The 19,609-nt window shown below is 35.2% G+C and overlaps 3 protein-coding genes across 6 annotated transcripts; 1 reads left to right on the top strand and 2 right to left on the bottom strand.

Moving 5' to 3' along the window:
* The first annotated feature begins 6,926 nt into the window (after nt 1-6,926).
* Nucleotides 6,927-8,748, top strand: LOC114174676 (transmembrane emp24 domain-containing protein p24delta9-like). Its single transcript, XM_028059503.2, has 4 exons — nt 6,927-7,157; nt 7,582-7,797; nt 8,124-8,200; nt 8,291-8,748. The coding sequence occupies exons 1-4, from the start codon at nt 6,942-6,944 to the stop codon at nt 8,433-8,435; spliced, it is 654 nt and encodes a 217-aa protein (XP_027915304.1). The 5' UTR covers nt 6,927-6,941; the 3' UTR covers nt 8,436-8,748.
* Nucleotides 8,749-9,103: 355 nt separating this feature from the next.
* On the bottom strand, nt 9,104-15,684 carry LOC114173063 (serine/threonine-protein kinase VIK-like). Of its 4 annotated transcripts, none has more exons than XR_003602449.2 (12): nt 15,203-15,682; nt 15,009-15,083; nt 14,617-14,736; nt 14,091-14,185; nt 13,683-13,803; nt 13,495-13,574; nt 11,885-11,944; nt 11,612-11,733; nt 10,982-11,067; nt 10,761-10,876; nt 9,881-10,180; nt 9,104-9,588 (listed from the first exon to the last, which is right to left on the bottom strand). XR_003602449.2 is itself a non-coding variant. In XM_028057280.2 (11 exons), exons 1-11 carry the CDS (start codon nt 15,470-15,472, stop codon nt 10,154-10,156), a joined length of 1,164 nt encoding a protein of 387 aa, XP_027913081.1. In that variant the 5' UTR covers nt 15,473-15,684; the 3' UTR covers nt 9,597-10,153. The 4 variants fall into 4 exon arrangements, 2 of the variants coding, with proteins under 2 accessions (XP_027913081.1, XP_027913080.1); XR_014991271.1 differs by having other exon boundaries at nt 9,105-9,482; XM_028057280.2 differs by lacking the exon at nt 9,104-9,588 and having other exon boundaries at nt 9,597-10,172; nt 15,203-15,684.
* A 1,480-nt stretch (nt 15,685-17,164) lies between these two features.
* LOC114172137 (plant/protein) lies at nt 17,165-19,385 on the bottom strand. The gene is made up of 5 exons (XM_028056800.2): nt 18,926-19,385; nt 18,456-18,555; nt 18,223-18,361; nt 17,532-17,627; nt 17,165-17,444 (listed from the first exon to the last, which is right to left on the bottom strand). The coding sequence occupies exons 1-5, from the start codon at nt 19,212-19,214 to the stop codon at nt 17,307-17,309; spliced, it is 762 nt and encodes a 253-aa protein (XP_027912601.1). The 5' UTR covers nt 19,215-19,385; the 3' UTR covers nt 17,165-17,306.
* Nucleotides 19,386-19,609: the final 224 nt, after the last annotated feature.

Raw genomic sequence — 19,609 nt, 5'->3', positions numbered from 1 at the left:
CCGCTCGTAGTCCTACTCTACGGACCTGCCCGCCCGTAGTCCAACACATGTGATCCACCAGCCCCCGTACCTCCCCGCACGTGGCATCTCTCAACGTGAGCACGGAACATACGAACCTACCTCGCTCGTATCCCCACGTGAGAGTAACTAGATATGAACCTCCCCGTTCATATCATCACATGTCAAACACCATCCATGAACCTACCCGCTCATGGCACAGCATCTCCCGATCCAAGCAAAGCATCATTGTCAGTTAGAACAACACATCAGAAAGCAAAGGACATCAGCATTTCCGCTTGGCTCGGTCCACACGCCGCCAGGCGAAACTGTTCCAGACCGCCTGGCGGTATTCACTCACCGCCAGGCGCCAACGTCCTCCCAGACCCACTGTTTTCTCGTCACCGCCTGGCGGAACTCGACCCTTCCCGCCAGGCGCCTCTCGGTGCAGGGTTCACTCACGCTACGTCTATCGCCTGGCGGTGATCAACAAGCCGCCAGGCGCCATATCAGAGGCATTCTGCAGCTGATATTTGGCACTCACTTTTAGTTAATTCTACAGCCCAAGTTATTCGAAGAGCAACTCACCTTTTGGTCTCAGTACCCCATTCTGATTTATTGCCAATTCCCAACCTATTTTAAAGTCGTTATAGCCCAACCTCATCATTCACACATTTCAACTAGAGATTTATTCATTCTTAAGTCATGCCATCAGGTCTTAATTCAGAAAGAACGGATCCTATTCCCATATCTCCCTTTTATACAATCATACTCATTCATAAACCCCATATACTCAATTGACAGTTCATGTATCATTTCATCCTTCACTCTATCTTCCCACTCCTCTTGCCCATCTCACGCGAATGCTTAGTTCCAACTTTACTACCATTCTACTCAACCAACTCCTCTTCCCTATCATTGACCCACAACATCCACTAACAATTTAGGGTCATGTTCAGATTCTATTAAACATCAAAACATTCCAACTGCATTTTCCTCTCACTCGTTACACTACATATAATCTTAATCCACTTCCTATCCCCTTTACCTTGCCTCCTTTCAAGCCACCTCTCCTTTCCAACCTCTCACTCATAATTCTCTCCTTTCCACTACACCAACCTTCACAATTCCCAAGACTCCCTCTCTCTCTCTCTCGCAGAAATCCCCAGTACAACACTCAAACAGGGCTGCCACACATCATCGCCTGGCGGACAGAACAGCCCCGCCAGGTGGCACACCAGTATCAGACCATCTGCATTTTGTTTCTGTACTCCCCACAAACCTATCTTATTTTTCTCCTTCTCCGATAACCACCACACATACAGTTACAACCTTTTCAGCACCCAAACTCAATAATATTATAATTATCACATGCCTCAATTCCAGTTAATTCCTAATCAACCCAACCATCCCATATACAAAACCCCAATATGATCACAAACATTCCAACAAGAAGTATATGACAATAATCCATCTCACAATTTTATACAATCATTTGACACTCAACAGTTCATTACATTCTCCCAATTTAGCATCAAAATCATCAAACAGAACACAACCAAGGTCGCGCCGCCGGGCAGGAACTCATCGCCGCCAGGCGACTCAAACCAAAACAAGAACATACGCTCACCTTTGATGAGCCGCCTAGCGGTAAGGATCAAACCGCCAGGCGGTTTCTGGGAAAAACCCAGAAACCCAATCGAACAGTGCAGAAAAACAGGTGAAAGACATGTAGTTTCAATCACCAAAGCATAATACAACGTATACGTATCTAAAGCATCGAAAACAACTCCCTTTACCAGAAATTCGCGCTCCAAATTGAGATTCCCACTCTCCTTGCATACCTTTTCCCTTTGCTAAAAGAACCACTCCAACTCTTCTCTCGCTGGCCCCCTTCACGCACCAGAATTGTCCCTTCTCACTCTCAGAACTGTTTGCACCTTTCACAGACTGATTTTTCCTCTCCTTCTCTCTTCTCTCCCAAGCTTAATGTGCCCTAATTATTCTCCATTTTACTAAAACGAATTTTATTAAATAAAAATGTGATTAAGGCCATCCAATGGTTATCACCCATTATTTTTCAGCCCCCCACATTGCCTCTCCAGTATCTGCTAGGTTTCCCAATCCTTTCATATTCATGCTCAAAATAAATTTAGCAAAAATAAACTATTTAATTCTCAACAAGGTTTGAACCCACACTCATGCACATACCAAGCCAAGGCCAAACCATTCAACCAATCTAGATTTCATGATAACTCTTACAATTTTAGGAATTTATCATCACACCACGCATTCAATAAATGAGTACACAAAATGCATAATTTAAATAACATCCAAGTTGCACACATAGGACTCGAACCCAAGTCCTCACACACAATAAAGTACTCTCAACCACTTGAGCTAGTACTTTTCCACGTCACAGCTCCTCACATTTATTACTTTAAATATTTTCATTACTCGTCCTTTTTAAATAATCAATTAAATAACTATTTAATTTTCCCAGGTCTTACACCTCCTGCATAACTCAAACAATGTCAGTTACTTTCCGGCAGGACACATAACACCTATAGGAATAATTAGTCAACCCCTTAGCGTCCAAGTAACCTTAAGAACGACATAAAAAGTTGACTACATAAACACCACGTCAAAAGACATCCTGAGTAATTGACTAATGTAAAGTAAGCGGACATCAAAACAAGGTAAGATAGCATGATGATAGACCGATATGTACACAACTCACACAAACTCACCTTCAAAATAACTTAAACAAAACCCAGGAAATTCTCAATGAAACTCATTGATGGTCATTGATGGAAATTGTGCCTTAAGGGATAGGCCCAGGCCCAAATACCTTCAAATAGAGATCCAAAAGCCTTCAAACCATGTAATTAAGGTAAGTCAAATAATTACTATAAATACAAGTGGACCCATACAATTTAAGGTACACAATTCATTAAACTAATATGTGATTTAATTTTGGAGCAAGCTCTGCTGACTTGAGTGTTGAAGTCTCTTTTGCAGGTACAATTTCCATTCGCAACAAAGAAGAAAGAGGACAAATACTTAATAGACGGTCCAACCCAAAGACAAGAATCCATTGAGAAGCCTAGAAGTTGTAGTAAGATATTGGTTTGGTCTCATAAATAACCTCGTATTGTTGCTATAGGAACAACTACTCACTTTTTTTAAAAATAAAACTAGTTTTAAAGATTATTTTTATATTATTTATGTCTCACATAATTATCATTGTATTCCACGTCAATTTGTGAAACCCTTAATTTATAAAATCTTTAATGTAGAAGGTAAAATAAAAGGATAAGTAGGTTCTCCAACTATAGAATTCAATATGCAAAGCTGGCTATATCTCTAAAACACAATTTCCTTTTTTATATTTCTATCCTATCTCGAGAATATATCATTTAGAGTTCATTTGTTTCTTGATCAGAGCATATCGTCAAGACCACTGTAGAGAACTCTACAAATCTCGTCAATCAAAATCGTGAATATAGTAAGTTTCCCTTCTAACCCATGTTCTAGAGTCAAATTTGTAATTTTTTGTTAAGCTTGGGTTTTCTAAGTTGCATGTAGTCCAACTCTACCCAATCTAGTCCTTGCATGTTGATGATTTTAGTGTAATCCTTAAATCATTGATTTGGTCTTCTTGTGAGTCTAGTTAGATTTTCTATGAGTGGAAGCTAGGGAATGATGTTGAGGAACTTCCATTTAAGGTGAGGGAAGATGATGTAACTATTCTATGATTTCTGAAATTCAATTTTCTGTTTACTGTTTGATTTTAGACTGAAATTATATGATTGAATTGGTAAGTTGATTTGGGGTAAATTGAATTTATGAGATGAAGGAATGTTAAATTTCAAGTTCTTGTAAAAATTGGAATTCTAAATGGTATAATATGTGATTTTGGCTTGTTATGATTGGAATTGATGATTTCAATTGTCATTGGCGTGCTGGTAAATTGTTTGAGACTTGTGAGAAATATTTAGGTTGTGTTGGGAATTATCAAATTGCAAGTTTATGTTGTCTGCAATTTTGCAGACTCGTTGGGCGCTAGGCAAACTGAATTTGACAAAGAGTCAAGGGAGATTTTCTCGCAGGGTGAAAAGATTATCGCTAAGCGAATACTGAATTTGATTTTTGCCGAGAGTCAGGAGGATTGGGATTCACTTAGCAACCCTGTCTCGCTAGGCTAATGAATTTGAATTTGGTTCCAGTGTTGAACTTGTTAAGTGAAACGTTCAATTGTTGGGCGTATGAATGTCCAGGGGTTATTCGCTGAGTAATTGTATGTGCTCATTGGGCAAGTCTATGGTTTTCATATTTGAATAATTTGAGGAGCTAATCCATGTTAGGTATGAGAATGATTCAAGGAGATGTTTTATGGTGAGAAGATTATGATATTTCTATTTTGTGTGAATTATGTAGTTGTATCATTCCTAAGGAGGAAATATGATGTGTGAGTCTAGTGTTATGCCTTCGTTAAGGACACCCTTTGAATGTTATCCTTATATTCTACTAGATTCAACATCATGTTGCTTTACAACAGATAGAGGTAGTGAGGCTAGCAGTTGAAGCCTCTCAACAACAACATATTGTTGCTTTGCAATAGTTAGACTCCATTAGGGCCACAATTGGGGCTTCTCAACCCCAAAGCTGGAGGACTTTATGAAGCATAATCCTAAACAGTTTGATGGAAAGATTATCCAAGATGAGGCGGATTAGTGGATGAAGAATCTAGAAAGAGTGTTTGATGCTAAGAGGTGTTCAGAGATTTCTAGTTTACAATAATACCTTGCATCTGAATTTGAGATGAAACAACTTGAAAACCTCAAATATTTTTTGGGTATTGAAGTAGCTAGATCAAAACATGGTATTTTTCTATGCCAAAGAAAATATACTATTGAATTACTATCGAAAATTGGACTGCTTGAGAGTAAACTAATTGATACACCAATTGAACAAAATCATAAACTCTTTCAATGCTCAAATTCAACAAACATAGATAGAGGGAGATACTAAAGACTGGTAGGAAAATTAATTTATTTGTCTCATACACGTCCAAATATTACCTATGCAGTGAATGTTGTTAGTCGATTTATGCATGACCCACGAAAGCTTCATTTGGATGTTGTTGAGAGAATTTTGAGATATTTAAAGTCCGCTCCTAGAAAAGGAATTTTTTTTCTCAAATCATGGAAACTTAAAAGTAGAAGAGTACACTGAAGCAGATTGGGCAGGTTCAAAAGATGATAGAACATCTACCTCTGGATACTTTACTTCTGTAGGAGGGAATCTTGTAACTTGGAGGAGTAAAAAATAGCCTGTAGTAAGATCTAGTGCTGAACCAGAATTCAGAGGCATGACACTAGGTGTTTGTGAACTTTTGTTGATTAAAAATGTGCTATCAGATTTGAACTTTGAACAAAATGAAATTATGAGTTTGTACGGTGATAATACATTGACTATAGCAATTGCCACAATCCGGTGCAACATGATAGAACAAAGCATGTGGAGATTGATAGACATATCATCAAAGAAAAACTTGAAGCTGGAATCATTTCCTTTCCTTTTGTAAGATTAGAATTGCAGTTGACTGATGTTCTCACTAAAGGGGTGTCAAGCAAAGTGTTTAATGAGTCTTTAAGTTGGGAATGTGTGATATCCATGCACCAATTTGAGTGGGGGTGTTAAGATATGCCTAATATTCTATTAGCAAATATTATGCAATGAAATATTGTGTTAGCTATAATTTAGGCATTATTATCTCTATGAGCAACAAATCTGTGCAGCTGTCATTCCTTTGATAAATGAAGAATAATAACACCCTTGTATGTATATATATGGTACCATATTTTTTGAAATAATATATCCGAATTATTTTTTGAATCTTTTTATAATACCTAGCCAAGAGAAATGGTTACCGAATTGTGGAAACTGGTTACAAGTTGAACTAAATGAGCTATTAACTCTCGGTCCAGAGTTTCTTTCGAGGTCGAGTACTATTCGGCTTTGATCAGTACATGAGCCCCATTCTTCAATATGGGTCATGCTGAAGGCTAAAATAGATATAAATTTCTATGGAGGTCTGTGCCTTGATCAGTACAAAATCTAATGTTTTAGTTTAATGTTTTAACCATACGTGAATTAAAGCACTAAAGTTAATCATGTCTAAAATTATGCAAATTTATAAAAAGATGCTAAGCTATGTAGGAAATTTACGAGTGGATGATACCTTAGCAAGTAACTAGTTAACATATAATTAAATAAATGAGTATCAATTTATCTTGTCTAATTTTTTAAATTAATTGATAATTTAAATTTTTAGTTATATGTAAATATATTGTAATATAATTATATATATATATATATATATATATATATATATGATGAAAATTTATAAAAATATATTTAGAACAACATTATTTATTTCGTATTATGATGACAAGGGATATAAAGATGATTTAGTAGTAAAGTTGGGAAAGAGAGTGAGAGAAAATTGTGAGTTCAATTTCTCTACTAACAATTAGAAGATAACTTTATTTTTCTATTTGTAGATAGTTCTTTTATTATAAATATTTATTTTCCTTTAAAAAAAGGTTAAATTTTTTTTAAAAAAAAAGTCAAATTGAAAAAGCAATCGAATTTAAAAAAAATAATTATTTCAAAGAATTAAAATTGATAAGAATTTGTTTACACTAAAATATCTTTTTTATTAATATTATAAATTTGTTAAACAGCACAAACAAGGAAAGAAATACAAAGTAACCAACCACGATGAACTATGAAACAAATTTGACGTGCATGCTCCAGTGAAAGACACACGGAAAGAATCAAAATTTGACCAACTTTGTAATAATGACACATAGTATATATATGAATTCACCGTACACGTTTCATGGTTTGTAGTACCTCGTCACTCACTGAATACTATGTTTAAACTAAACCCACCACCCCATTGGTTTTTTCTTCTGATTTTTGGAGTGTTTTCATATTCAGTTCAATCACTGAGGTTTGAATTGCAATCAGGTCAGACCAAATGTATATCCGAAGACATAAGGAAGAATTCAATGGCAGTGGGCAATTACAGTGTCGTTAATCCCCACGTTGATCAACCCTTGCCTGATTCTCATAGTGTCAGTGTTCGGGTAAATTTCTTGGTTATTTCTCAACACTTGTTTAGGTTAAGGTTTTGATACAGTAATTTTTGTTTGATGCAATGGTTATCAGTTTTTTTCTTTTTTTCTTTTTAATCTGGGGTGTGCCTTTTCATTTCTATTTCACCAATGCATGTAGTGATTTTCATTTTCACTCTCATGATAAGATGCAAGAGTGGGTGGATTAGTGTGGAATATATTGCTTCTGTTGAACTTGTAGTTTTGAAATCAAGTCTTGAATATACTTGAAGGATCGAAAAATGTACCCACTGAATGGGATCCAACAGAAGGAAGGTAGATAGAGAATCAAGGAGTAGAAAATTCAGCTTTGATGTTTTTTTTTTTTTTTTTTATAATTTTTGTGTCTGAATTAATATAGTGGTAAATTTGAATGATGGGTTATTTGGTTTGTCAGGTGGGTTCACTGAGAGGGAACAACAATATTTATCACCAGAGTGAATATGTTCATTCAGGACAGTTTGCATTTGTGGCAAGAGAAAATGGTGATCACATGGCATGTTTCCGGATTGGCCATCACAAACCCCAGATAACTCTCACAATTGATCTCGATTGGAGAACAGGTGTTGCAGCAAAAGATTGGTCCAATGTTGCAAAGAAAAGCAATATAGATGTAAGTGAGTGTTTGTATTAGTATTAAGGACGTATATTTGTTAAACACTTTCTACACAAAACAAGAGACAAAGATTGATGTAAAATAAATTAACATGAGTAAAAATTCATATTTACATTTTGTCATACAACTATTATATATAACACCAAGAAAGGTAAATGTGAGATAAAAAAAAAATAGTGAAATGCAATTTAAGGATCTATTGAAAGAAACATATATAATTCAAATCCAATTGTTTATCCCCACCCTTCATACATGTCTAATGCAAATAGTGTTAATTTTTCAACCCTTAAATTACCATACACTGATTTGTCTCATATTTGCAGGGAATGGTACGTCAGCTACAGATTTTACAGGAAGTTGTCTCTTCCATTCACGAGGAGATTATTGATCTTCGAAAACAGTAAGCATGCACATTAGTTTGTATCTGAATTCTTAATTCAAATTTTATGAGGATTTTAATGTTTCTTCTATTCACCATATTTTCTTTTAGAGAAGAAGAAATGGAACTGCACAACTGGGAAACCAACACCAGTATGTTGTGGCTGTGCTTTCTTTCACTTTTTGTCTGCATGTCAGTAGCAGGGTTGCAACTACGGCACTTGAAGACCTTCTTTGAGAAGAAGAAAATCCTCTGAAATTTTGTCATTTCTTTTATATTGTGCTCATGAGCATACCAGAGCATCAGTCTATAGCATATACACATGTGGAGACCTCTAAATTATGCAATACTGTTCCTGTTATTTTGTTGAAAATAGATAAATTCATAAGGAACTATTGTTGTTTTTTAGTTTGGGTTTCAAAAAACAGAAAAAATGGATAGGTTATTGTATTGTGTGCTTAAACAATGCACTTCTTTTCACATATGTGTTCAAACAATACACTTCTATTCATAGCATAGCACTCTGGTTGAGTGATGGTGTGATGACAGTCCCTGATGAGAAAAAGGTGTGAATAATACCACAACATTTATTTAATCTAATTCGGGATTTAGTCCGCTAATTATATATATATATATATATATATATATATATATTAAATATGAATATTTAATATGTCATACATATTAAAAGTTTATTATGCAAACCATATGTATGTCATGTACAATTCAGGTAATGAACAATGTTTATAGATCTGATTATGCAAAAATTTCCCTGGATATAACAAATTAACATGGCTTTGGTAGTGGTAGCACATAATTTTTAATTTCTAATTTGTAATGCCCATCACTTGATTTCAGTTTGCAGGAGAAATTAATTTCACTTTACAAGAATAAAGTAATAAAATTTTAGGGTTTTTTACTAAAAATGGTTGTTTGTCAAAGTTTGTCAAACAAAACTTTGTAAAAGTATCATTTCCCTTAACAAATTTATGAGAAGAGAACTTATGCCCTTGGCCAAATAATCCAGCTAACAATACTCTCACATCTTAAAACATAATCATTTGGTAGCATCTGGATCTCAAAATGCTGTAAAGTTAGTCAATAATTTGGCTACAAATGCCAAGAATCACCTCAACGCTCTATAAACATAAATGTCACACCGAATGATGGAGTAACTAATCTAGGATAATTTAGGCGTAGGTGATATCACCATGTTCACATACAGATAAAATTGGATTGAGCAGCCTGCCACTTTGTCTCTCTCCTTAGAGATCATCACCTTGAAGGGAGTTTCTTCCTGCACCTAAAATATTTAATGGATCACCTCTTCTCATAGGGGATCAAGCTGACAGAATAGGTTCGGACAGGTCCAATATTTGCTGACATAGGAGGACAATTCCTAACTAAACCTTCACAACCAATACAAGAACAACCTAAAAATTGGGAAGGAAATCTGATAGTAGTTGATAGAATTTAACACATGAACTGGTCAAACAATGTTCAAGAAATGAAAACTACCAAAAGTTTTCGAACATAAGATAAAATTTAAACATTAGTTAGAATTGTTATATTTTTCCTTAAAAGGGTTTTGTACACAACATATTACACTCGAAACAACCACTATTACCTGCTCACAACAATAGCTGAATGGAACTCAGCCAAGAATTTTAATGAGACAAAAAAGTAATTGAATGTAAAAACCTGTTAAAAGAATCAGCATCAACCAGTTACGCTCATCTGAGACTTAAGTTCAAAACACCTTGTATGACCCCAGCTAGGTATTCCAAATTGGCTTCTTTGACAACCTCGCAGCAGCATTGGAATGGTAACAGCAGATAATCACCTGAATATCTGGACAGGAATGCTCTTATAATTCATGAAGCGAACACTCTCCAGTGATGATCTGAAGGCAAATTTTCCTTGATCTTTTCAAGCCGTTTAAGGATATCTATGAACGAAGGTCTTTGACTTATCTCAGAAGACCAGCACTCCTCTGTTAAACTAAGAACACGCAAGGTCAAATTCCATATGATTACAAATTACAGCCCTGAAGCTGCTCTAAGAAATAGTTGATAGAACAGAGATGAGTATTTGACTAGACTGGAATTCTGGCAGCCTAATTGTAAAGCATTCATAACTTACTACCAAGTGATCTCGAAATGAGAGATTTCATATTTATGCTTGTCATGTCACACTAGAACTCTAGGATTATTACCAAGCGGCACCCTTAAGGGTAAGCATAGTTGTAAAATTTTCTTCCAAGCACGACAGAGAAGCAGGATAAAAATAAATGTCTCGCTGTTGTTCTCTTAACTTAAATCTTATTCTCATTCATTATGGCTTACTGTTCACACATTAAGAGTATAGACGCTGGGTTGGTGTAAAAGCAAAGAAGAGGGGAAGTGGATGCTAAGTTAATAATTTCAAAGGTAAAGAATGATTTACGTCTGATATTGATTTCATCAGTTTAAAAAGAGAGAGAGAGAGAGAGAGAGAGAGAGAATGATTTACGTCTCTGACAGATAGCAAACGCGAATGGGAGAAGAAATTGGATTTGAGAGGGTAATTAGAAATGACTTACTCTCGCAGGTCAGAGGTATAACTCTTTGATCGAAATGAAGGCCTGTGTCCTTCTGCCACATATTTGGCTCCATCATATGGTTCATAATTTGAAAAAGGCGGTTCACCTTCAAGCATCTGAGCCAAAGAAGATTTCAAGAATAGTGAATTCGAAGTTTAGAACTATCTTCAACTTTTTACCATTTTATCAAACAAAAATCTAAGTCTTAAGGGCGGAATTACCTCATACAGAATCATTGCAAAGGAGAACACGTCAACCTTCTTATCATATCTCCGGTGTTTGAAAACTTCAGGAGCCATGTAGCGGTCTATTTTTCCCCCAAAAGAAGCAAATTTCAATTTTGTGCATACAATCCTTCAAATCTTACTACTTTTAATTAAAATAATTGCATACATTCCTTCAACTTTACCTCATTTTGAAATAGCCATATTAAAATTCCAATTTTAGATTGACCTTTCGTAAACCTCAATTAGATAGACTCTTCCATGCATAAGCGTAACAAAAACCATTCATCATATGACATGGGTGTTGATTCATTCATTTGATAATCTTGTAACGTAACTCATGATTTTATTTTATTTTTTAAAATACTCTTTATGTTCCTTTTATTCTACATTTTTTAAGTTATGGAACTTAAAAATAAAACAAAAAAAAAATAGATATTATCTCATACAAGTCATATTATCAGTGATTTTAATTAATTACTGAGCGGATTGGTCTCATAGCAGAGTTTGAAAGCTAAGCACTCACCTCGTTATGCAAGTTCAAGATGGATATTTCAAAACAAGGTAAAGTTCATGCCATGTCTATGCATTTTGTCCTATTAATTTGAAAGAATTTCTCATACTCACAGCTTCCAGTTTCACCCGTCATCTTGTATACATCATGAGAACTTTGGACCTTAATAAGCTTACTAAGTCCAAAATCACCAACTTTTAAATGGTCGGCACTAGTATTGACTAAAAGAACATTCCTGAAATTTTAGGGGTGAAAAAGATTTCAACTTGTAGTGCATTCTTGCATCGACATATAAATAAATTCCTATCATGTTCTAGATCATGTTAAATACTCTAAATCTAGGACAAAGAAAAATTGAGATCAATTTGTAAGAATAACATATTTACCTTGGCTTTAGGTCTCGATGGATGATAACATTTGGTTCATTGTGAAGATAGGCCATCCCTCTACAAACAGTATTACTAAATATAGATTAGAAAAATAGTTAGATTCAATGAACCTGCATGCTTTCAAGTGTTTCTAGATTTCCTAGGAATGTTTTATCAGCATCGTTAGGAATACATGATGCTCTGTGATGAGCTTAGTTATGCATCTGACAACATTCTTGAAGCTCTTCCCTTACCTCAAAAAGAACTAATCAGTTTCTTTAACAAAAATAACAGAAATCTTAAACGATTTTCTAGTGAGTTTGTGAATACAGTTTTTGTTTTAAACAAAAATGGCAAGCTAGGATAGCATTTCCTCATACTCAGAGACAGCAAAACTGACCATGATCAGAAAAAAAAAAAAAAACATCACGTATAAAATTATATCAAATGGCATATATATGCTTAAAAGTGTTACTGCATGTAATTTCTTCATTACATGCACAAACCAGTATTCTTATACCTTATGAGGAAACTTTGGGTCATAGTCTAAGTCAAGACAAACATTAGATCGCAACAATGGTAGTGAGAAGTAAACAAGCACGAAGACTTCGTACGGTGGAAATCTGCTTTTATGGGGTTCCAAATCTTTGCAACCTTATCTCCAACAAAGTTTAAGCCGTTTAAATACATTATATTAATAAAAGCGTGAGAGCCGATACTTTTAAGCTATAACCAATTCCATTGTAGTTCACTTATCAGCAACGAGGAAGTCAGATTTCAGAGAAAGATGATTGAGTTATTTGAGTTGAACTATTTTCATTCCTTTATAACACCGACAATGTTTGATTTTCTATTTTATCTTTGTAGAAGCCTAAGAAAAGTACATCTATGACATGGGTAGAATACATTGTCTAAAACAGGGGAGGGAATATCTTAGAGCATGGAAAAGAGCAGTAAACTTCCCAATCCATCACCCTGAAGCATCCATAAGAACACCAAAGAAAGCCACAAGCAGAGTCCAATAGAATTTCAAAGTAAGTCGAGAAGCAAAGAGACACCCATAAAGATATAAGACTTTTACTAGGTCACGGACATAGTAATTCACAATATCCCATAGCAATTAGATTGTAAAGCAAGACGGTAAAGCATTATTTTCTATACCAATGCTCAAGTTATGAGCTTTGGGAGTTCATTACAATCAATCATCTTTTATTGATCTTGATGTTGCCTGGAAGCTTAGGAAATTACTTCTGGAAATATTTTAGAAGTAGGTATGGCAAACTTCTTTTGAAATTGGAACATCTTCCGTCCATCCATTTCAGTAAAACGTAGAACAAGGCAACAGATTAAGGTCCTGTCCTATGCAAGAGTGCTCTCCTTGCAATCCCAGGTCTTTAGTGGGGTCAAATTTAACAGTTGTTTCAGCTTCTCAGTCGCTGTCCCACGAGACTTATCCATTTGAGGTATGATTTATAATTCATAATTTATAATTATATAACAGATTTACAGAGAGGTTAAAAAGATCAAGGGGGTTAATGTCTCTCTTGTTTTGAGGTTTTCTGTTTGTTCTCTTTACAAACAAATTTAAAAAGAAAAACAAAGGAAACATCAGGAATAACACACCATACCTAGCAATATCCAAGCCAAAGTTGATAGCTGCTGATGGACTAAGAGAACTTTTGTCCTTGAGGTACTTATGAAGATCACCCTATAAAAGACACGAAATAGTAATTTAAGAAAGTTTAATCTTAAAGCACAAGATTTCGTGAGTTCAGAGCATCTGAACCTAGGTGTCTATTTATATGCATTCACGTACTCCTCTTAGATACTCAGTAATTAACATAAGAGGCTTCTTGTCTGTAACAGCTCCAAGAAATTGAACAACATTAGGGTGTCGAAGTTTCACAAGTAAATTAACCTCGTGCCTGAAGTCCTGACTGTATTGAAAAGTGATCAACAAAAATAAAGGGATAAGTGACTGAAAAAAGTGTAAGATAGATAGAAAAAATGGACGATTTCTGAAAATGCACAAGCTTAATCACAAGTTTGTCTGTGTATTGCCTTCTCTCTCCTTTTTATTATTCATTATTTCATTTTTAAGGGGTTTGATTATACATGAGCTTTAATGTAAACCATTTTTCCCAAAGAGTTAGCTAATTCAAACAGAACAAACATCACCGCAAGAAACAGTCTAAAATTCTAGAAATTAAATAAAGGATCTTACATCACCAATCTATCATCTGACAGAGATGGAAGAATACGTTTGACGGCAACAGGCGTTCCACGCCAATGGGCTTTTACGATCTCGCCAAAAGATCCCTTCAGAAAACACACCCACAATAAGATCAAACCTCAAGATCAGATTTGGTTCATCAACTGTATGAATGCAAAGTAAAAGTAAAAGGATATGAGCAGTAAAGCAATCACGTAGAAATGATAGCGAGAAACAGAGTGTATAAAGAAATTAAAAAACTTAGAAAAACCAAGACAAAATAAATTAAAAATAAATAAATAAACGACCAGATTATCATCACGAAGATTAACAATTGAAGACTCACAACTATTTGTACTCACATACGATACAGTCTATGATGAAAACGACAATTTCATACTCACATCCAGTCTATACGATGAAGACACAATTTCATACTCACAGCTCTACCACAATAAACACAGTGCAAGTTCTAAAATTCACAGTAAGATCTTGATACAGCACAATGCAAACGAGATCAAGAAAATAAAGAAAACACCTTTCCAATGCAAACTGAATGAGAGAAGTCCAGCTCAGATGGGTCAACTTCCCAGTCACATTTGTTAGGCAATGGGGGAAGAACATTTTGGCCCTTTTCAGAATGACTTCCATTTTGGCCCTGCGTAATCAAACATCAAACTCATTGCAACACATACACACATCATTATCACTAACTCATTCCTCTCTCGTTTTAATGCAATAGAAAATACATTTTTATTTTATCTTTTGGTTTGAGACAACAGGTATCATTCTCCCCATTAGGCAACATTACTAGAACTAAAGACGATTTGATTAAGCTCGAACAATCTATGTCAGTGTCAGTTAATCGACGTGCTCACATTTCTATTTTCGTTGCGAGAAAAAAATGCCTCCTCCATTGAATATACTTACATAAGACAAGCCTCCATTTGACTTCAAAAGGTCGATTATCGGCATTTTTTTAGCTCCTTCTGCATCAGCCAAAGGCTTTCCAGAACAAAACAACACTAAATTATTCGTCAGAAGAAGTTAAAAAAAAAAAAAAAAAAAACTCTAATCAATGAATCAATCATAACACGACATAAATAGGGAGGGAGAGAGAGTACAGTGTTTTTCCAACGATCCAAAGCATTGACGTCAGCACCGAATTCGAGCAAGCAGTTAGCAACCTCGACCCAGCCGTGGAGCGAAGCCACATGCAGCGGCGTGCGGCTGTCGTAATCCCTTGCCTTCACCAGCGATGGATCCTCCTCAAGAAGCTTCCGCACAGACGCGGCATCGTTTTGGTGCGAGTGCCACAGAATGAGAGACGTCCGACTCACCCGAGCCTTCTCCTTCGCCGCCGTGGCGGACGATCTGCTGCTGCCGGTGCTCATCGCCGATTGCCGCCCACCTCAGTTGCTATGTTTCGATGACTACTCGCGAAATGCAACGCGAAAGGAAATCAAATGCTGCAAAATTCACATGCAAATGAAATTGAAGATCAGAAAACGGTTCGCTGTAATGTGTAATGTGTATGTAATGTGCTAATTTGTGGCTTTGTTTCTTCTCCTTTCTAGTTTGTTGGTGTCATGTGATTGTGAAGTTTTTGCTCTCTTATCAGTTTTATTAGTTATTCTGCGTTTACTAATTCAACTGTAATTTTTTTTTTCAAATGAATTAATTATTATATTCGGAACTTAAATATTATTTATTCAAGTGCTTTACACTTTAGTTAATCAACTGTAACGTGATTAAATTAAATTCCATACTCGAATTCTATTTTTAAATATTATCTTCACTTTGAAGAATTTTGTTTTTCTGTTTTTCTCGTTAGGATCAGGTGTGGGGTATATCCTGTTTTTGTATGACACCTTTCGTGCTCCTTGTACTAATTTAGTGTATGACCACACTTTATAGATTGCCACAGTTCAACTCAGATTGTGCATATCAAATTTTATACTTTATATATACAGTGGAGAACTTTTGTTCACACTGCATTAAAAAATGGCTCGTGGTCATCCAACAAAGGGGATCAAATCATGCTTTTATTTTAGACTAAACAATTAATTTAGTCTCTGAGATTATTGTTTGTCGCTATACTATTCTATAAATTTAAGAAAAAAAAGTTTAAATAAACTTTTGAAATATTTTAGAATTCTAAACATTTCCTCTTTCATTTTATCATATTATTGCCAAATCAAAATGAAAAGTATCTAATAAAAGTATTGTGGAGAACCCTTCATTATTTTGTTTAGTGTTTTTTTAGACAAAGTTCAGCATAAATATTTTTTGAGAAAAAAAATATACTTTTTTATATGTTAAAATTATATAAAAAAAAAGAGTAGAAGTTTTCTATCTAAATTCTCTTCTTTTCTTTTTCTTTAACTTATACGTAAGTTTTAGCTTATGAAAAATTATTTCATTTTTTGTCGTTTTTCTTTTATCTCCTTTATTGAGAAACTTATCCACATATCTTTCATAAACCTAAAAAATAGGACCAGCACCCAGTGTACATGGTAGTGATAGGTAGCTTATATATAAATGAATATATAAAAACAAACCATCGATTTTATGTCAAAAGCAATTATTTTATTTTCTAAAAGTTCTGGAACTAAATAAGCTATGTTCAAAATTAATACTTAAAGAACTAGATTAGAGTTTAACCAATAGTATTTAGTGTTCCAACAGATAAGCAACATCCAAGAGATTCATAACATGGAAGCATTTTATAGACATAATGTGGATTTAATATTGCATCCATAATCCATACAAGGTCACCTCTAACAACATGCTTAAGACAATTTTCTTTAATTTCAGTTGTTTTTATGAAAAATAAACTGCTTATATAATGTATAGTTACCTTTTTAACTACTTTTTTCTTTCAGGTTAATACATATTCCAAATATTTATGGTTTTCTTACATTCGAACAAAATTAATTATTTTAAAACATCTTTTCATAACTTATCTAAACAAAAATTAATTTAACAATAATCAAATCTCAAAATACTTTAATTTTTTAAGCAAGCACAAGCATTGGACAACCGTATACATTTTTTTTTGTTACCATATGCATTGAGCATAAGCATTGAACAATCATATACATGCTATATTATTTTCAATTATATGATGAATGAATTTCTATGAATATACATATTTTGTTCCTTTAGGGGGCTAAGAATATTAGCAATTAGCACAGATGCTTCCCTCATGAAAAGGGAATATGAATTTCACATCAAATCATCTTGATCTTCAAGGGACCTTTTACGAGCTCGCAGATTGAGTTTAAGACTTTCAGGAAGAGGAGGTGTCCTCCCTCTGCGGAATAGAACTGCAAGAGCCCTCATTTTCTGGCAAAGATCAAATATCTGCAAGAACAAAGCAATTGTTGTGGTGCATTGTTTCCAAGCAACAGAAAGAACAGTGACAAATAATAATCGGTTAGTTATTTGTACCGATGAGGCTTCTATCTCGGCAACACCCTCACAACCCTGACCACCTCCTTCTAGCAAGTCACAATACTTTACTGCCTCATTTTCATCTTCAAACACCTGCAACCATATTCTAAGTGATTAAATAATGTTCGAATAGATCAAAAATTACAATAAACCATGCAATAAGTTATGGACACAATATTGTTTCATTGCATTTAGGGACATAACTTAGAGATGCATTTCTGCAGATATTGTTTCTGTTGTTCTTCAATCAGAATTGGAGTTTCAACTTTATAATATGTATAGGAAAGTTACATGAGAGATCCGTGTATGTTTTCAACATTGATGGGGTCACAATTGCCACAGTGGACACATCAAGACATTTAACATTGAGGTTGAGGCTTTTCAGTTGCAGATCCTTTCTTAAAACCATACTCCAATTCTAATAGGTGAATAGTCCCAAAAGTACATAAAGAACTGCATTTTTTAGGTGCATCGATCCTGGTTTGCGCTAACCAAAGTAGCTGAAGTACCATATAAAAATTGGCTTCAAATTGAAGTAACCATATAACGATTGAATTCAAACAAAAGGTAAAAACACATATATCATAATATTAAGATATTTTCGCGTGAATTTCACATTAAAAAATGTTCATCACATGTTTGATGAAAATAAATTAAGTCACAATATCATGTGTAATGGAACACATACCAGTACTCCCTCTCTAACATCTTCCACAAGCATTTGAAACTTGGTAGTTCCTCCCCTCGCCTGTTTGGACTGATTTCCAATTCCAGATCCCCACTTGCCTCCTTTAGAAAACAACAATCCCAGTTCTCTTTCAACCTCACTGTCACAGGAAAAAGCACACTCAGCAACGAGAAATGCCAACCACAATAACCAAGAAAAAGGACACAACACATTGAATCACTAATCAACCCAACCTTCTATTTCTGCGGGTCTTCATTGTGCACAATTGATTTTCCTTTTGCGTGAGTACATACACGGGCTTCGAAGTCTCTCTCCAAGGGTTGGCATCTAAAACTGAATAAAAATCAAAGAAATATAAACAACACATTAACAACAATTTGCTTTCTCCCTTCAATTTTTAAATGTACAACAACTATAGCATTAAACCATGCACTTAGTCATTATGACGATCTTTATTTCAAGTTTCAGTCCTTACGACTACGGTTATGCAACTGTAAATTCTAATCCCTACACATAGATAAACGTTAATTTCGGAGGTATAAGAATAAGGATAAATTATCCATAGATCACTACGGTTAGTTATACATTTTAGCTATTACAATTGAAATATGTTTCAATTACTACATGCAAAATAAAAAAGATAGCGTCTATGATCTTAACCAATGTTTATGGAAGAAAAGGGAAGGGAAGGTGTGTATAGTACCGTCGTAGCTGCTGGAATCGAAGGACTGCTGGAGGTTGCGGCGCATGTCGTAGGCGCGTGAGGAGACGCGCTTGACAAACTCGTTGGAGGTGCCTGGAATGGCGCCGTCCATGTGGAGAGCCCTGTCGAGGTCGTCGTGGGCGCCGTCGCCGGCGAGTGTGCAGGAGACGGAGACGTGGTGGCGGCGGCGGCTCCGGGTTCGGGCGGAGAGGAACCGCGGAGGGAGACGGCGGAAAGGGTGGCTGGGAGGGAGCACCATGGAAGGCGACACGGAAGGAAGGGAATCCATGAGAATCCGAATCGATTGGATTGAGAGAAAAGAGAAATTGGGAAGGAAGAAAAGAAAAGCAAAGGAAAAATTGAAGTTGAGTTTGTGAAATTGGAAACAAGATTTTTTGTTAAGTGGGGTCCACGTGGATCTTACTTGTTCCAAGTTTCAGTTCATACTTCAGTTCGTGATCATTTTGTACTCTACACACATATACACTACGTGGTTCCTATCGCCGCTACTATAACTTACACGCTATTTCTGGATCCATGTTTTTTTGTTATTCTTCCTACCAACAATTATGCTCAAAATATTTCAACCATTTTTATTCACTTAGTGACATAATTATAAAAGTATTTCTTAATTAATTTAAAGTCTTACTCTAGTATCAAGTATAAGTGAAAAACGTTTTAATC

The sequence above is a fragment of the Vigna unguiculata genome, chromosome 2 (genome assembly GCF_037176805.1).
Source record: "Vigna unguiculata cultivar grain cowpea cultivar isolate G323 ecotype 2 chromosome 2, ASM3717680v1, whole genome shotgun sequence".
Classification (NCBI taxonomy): Eukaryota; Viridiplantae; Streptophyta; class Magnoliopsida; order Fabales; family Fabaceae; genus Vigna; species Vigna unguiculata.
Note: the sequence above shows the minus strand (reverse complement) of the source record. Positions and strands in the feature narration are given on the sequence as shown.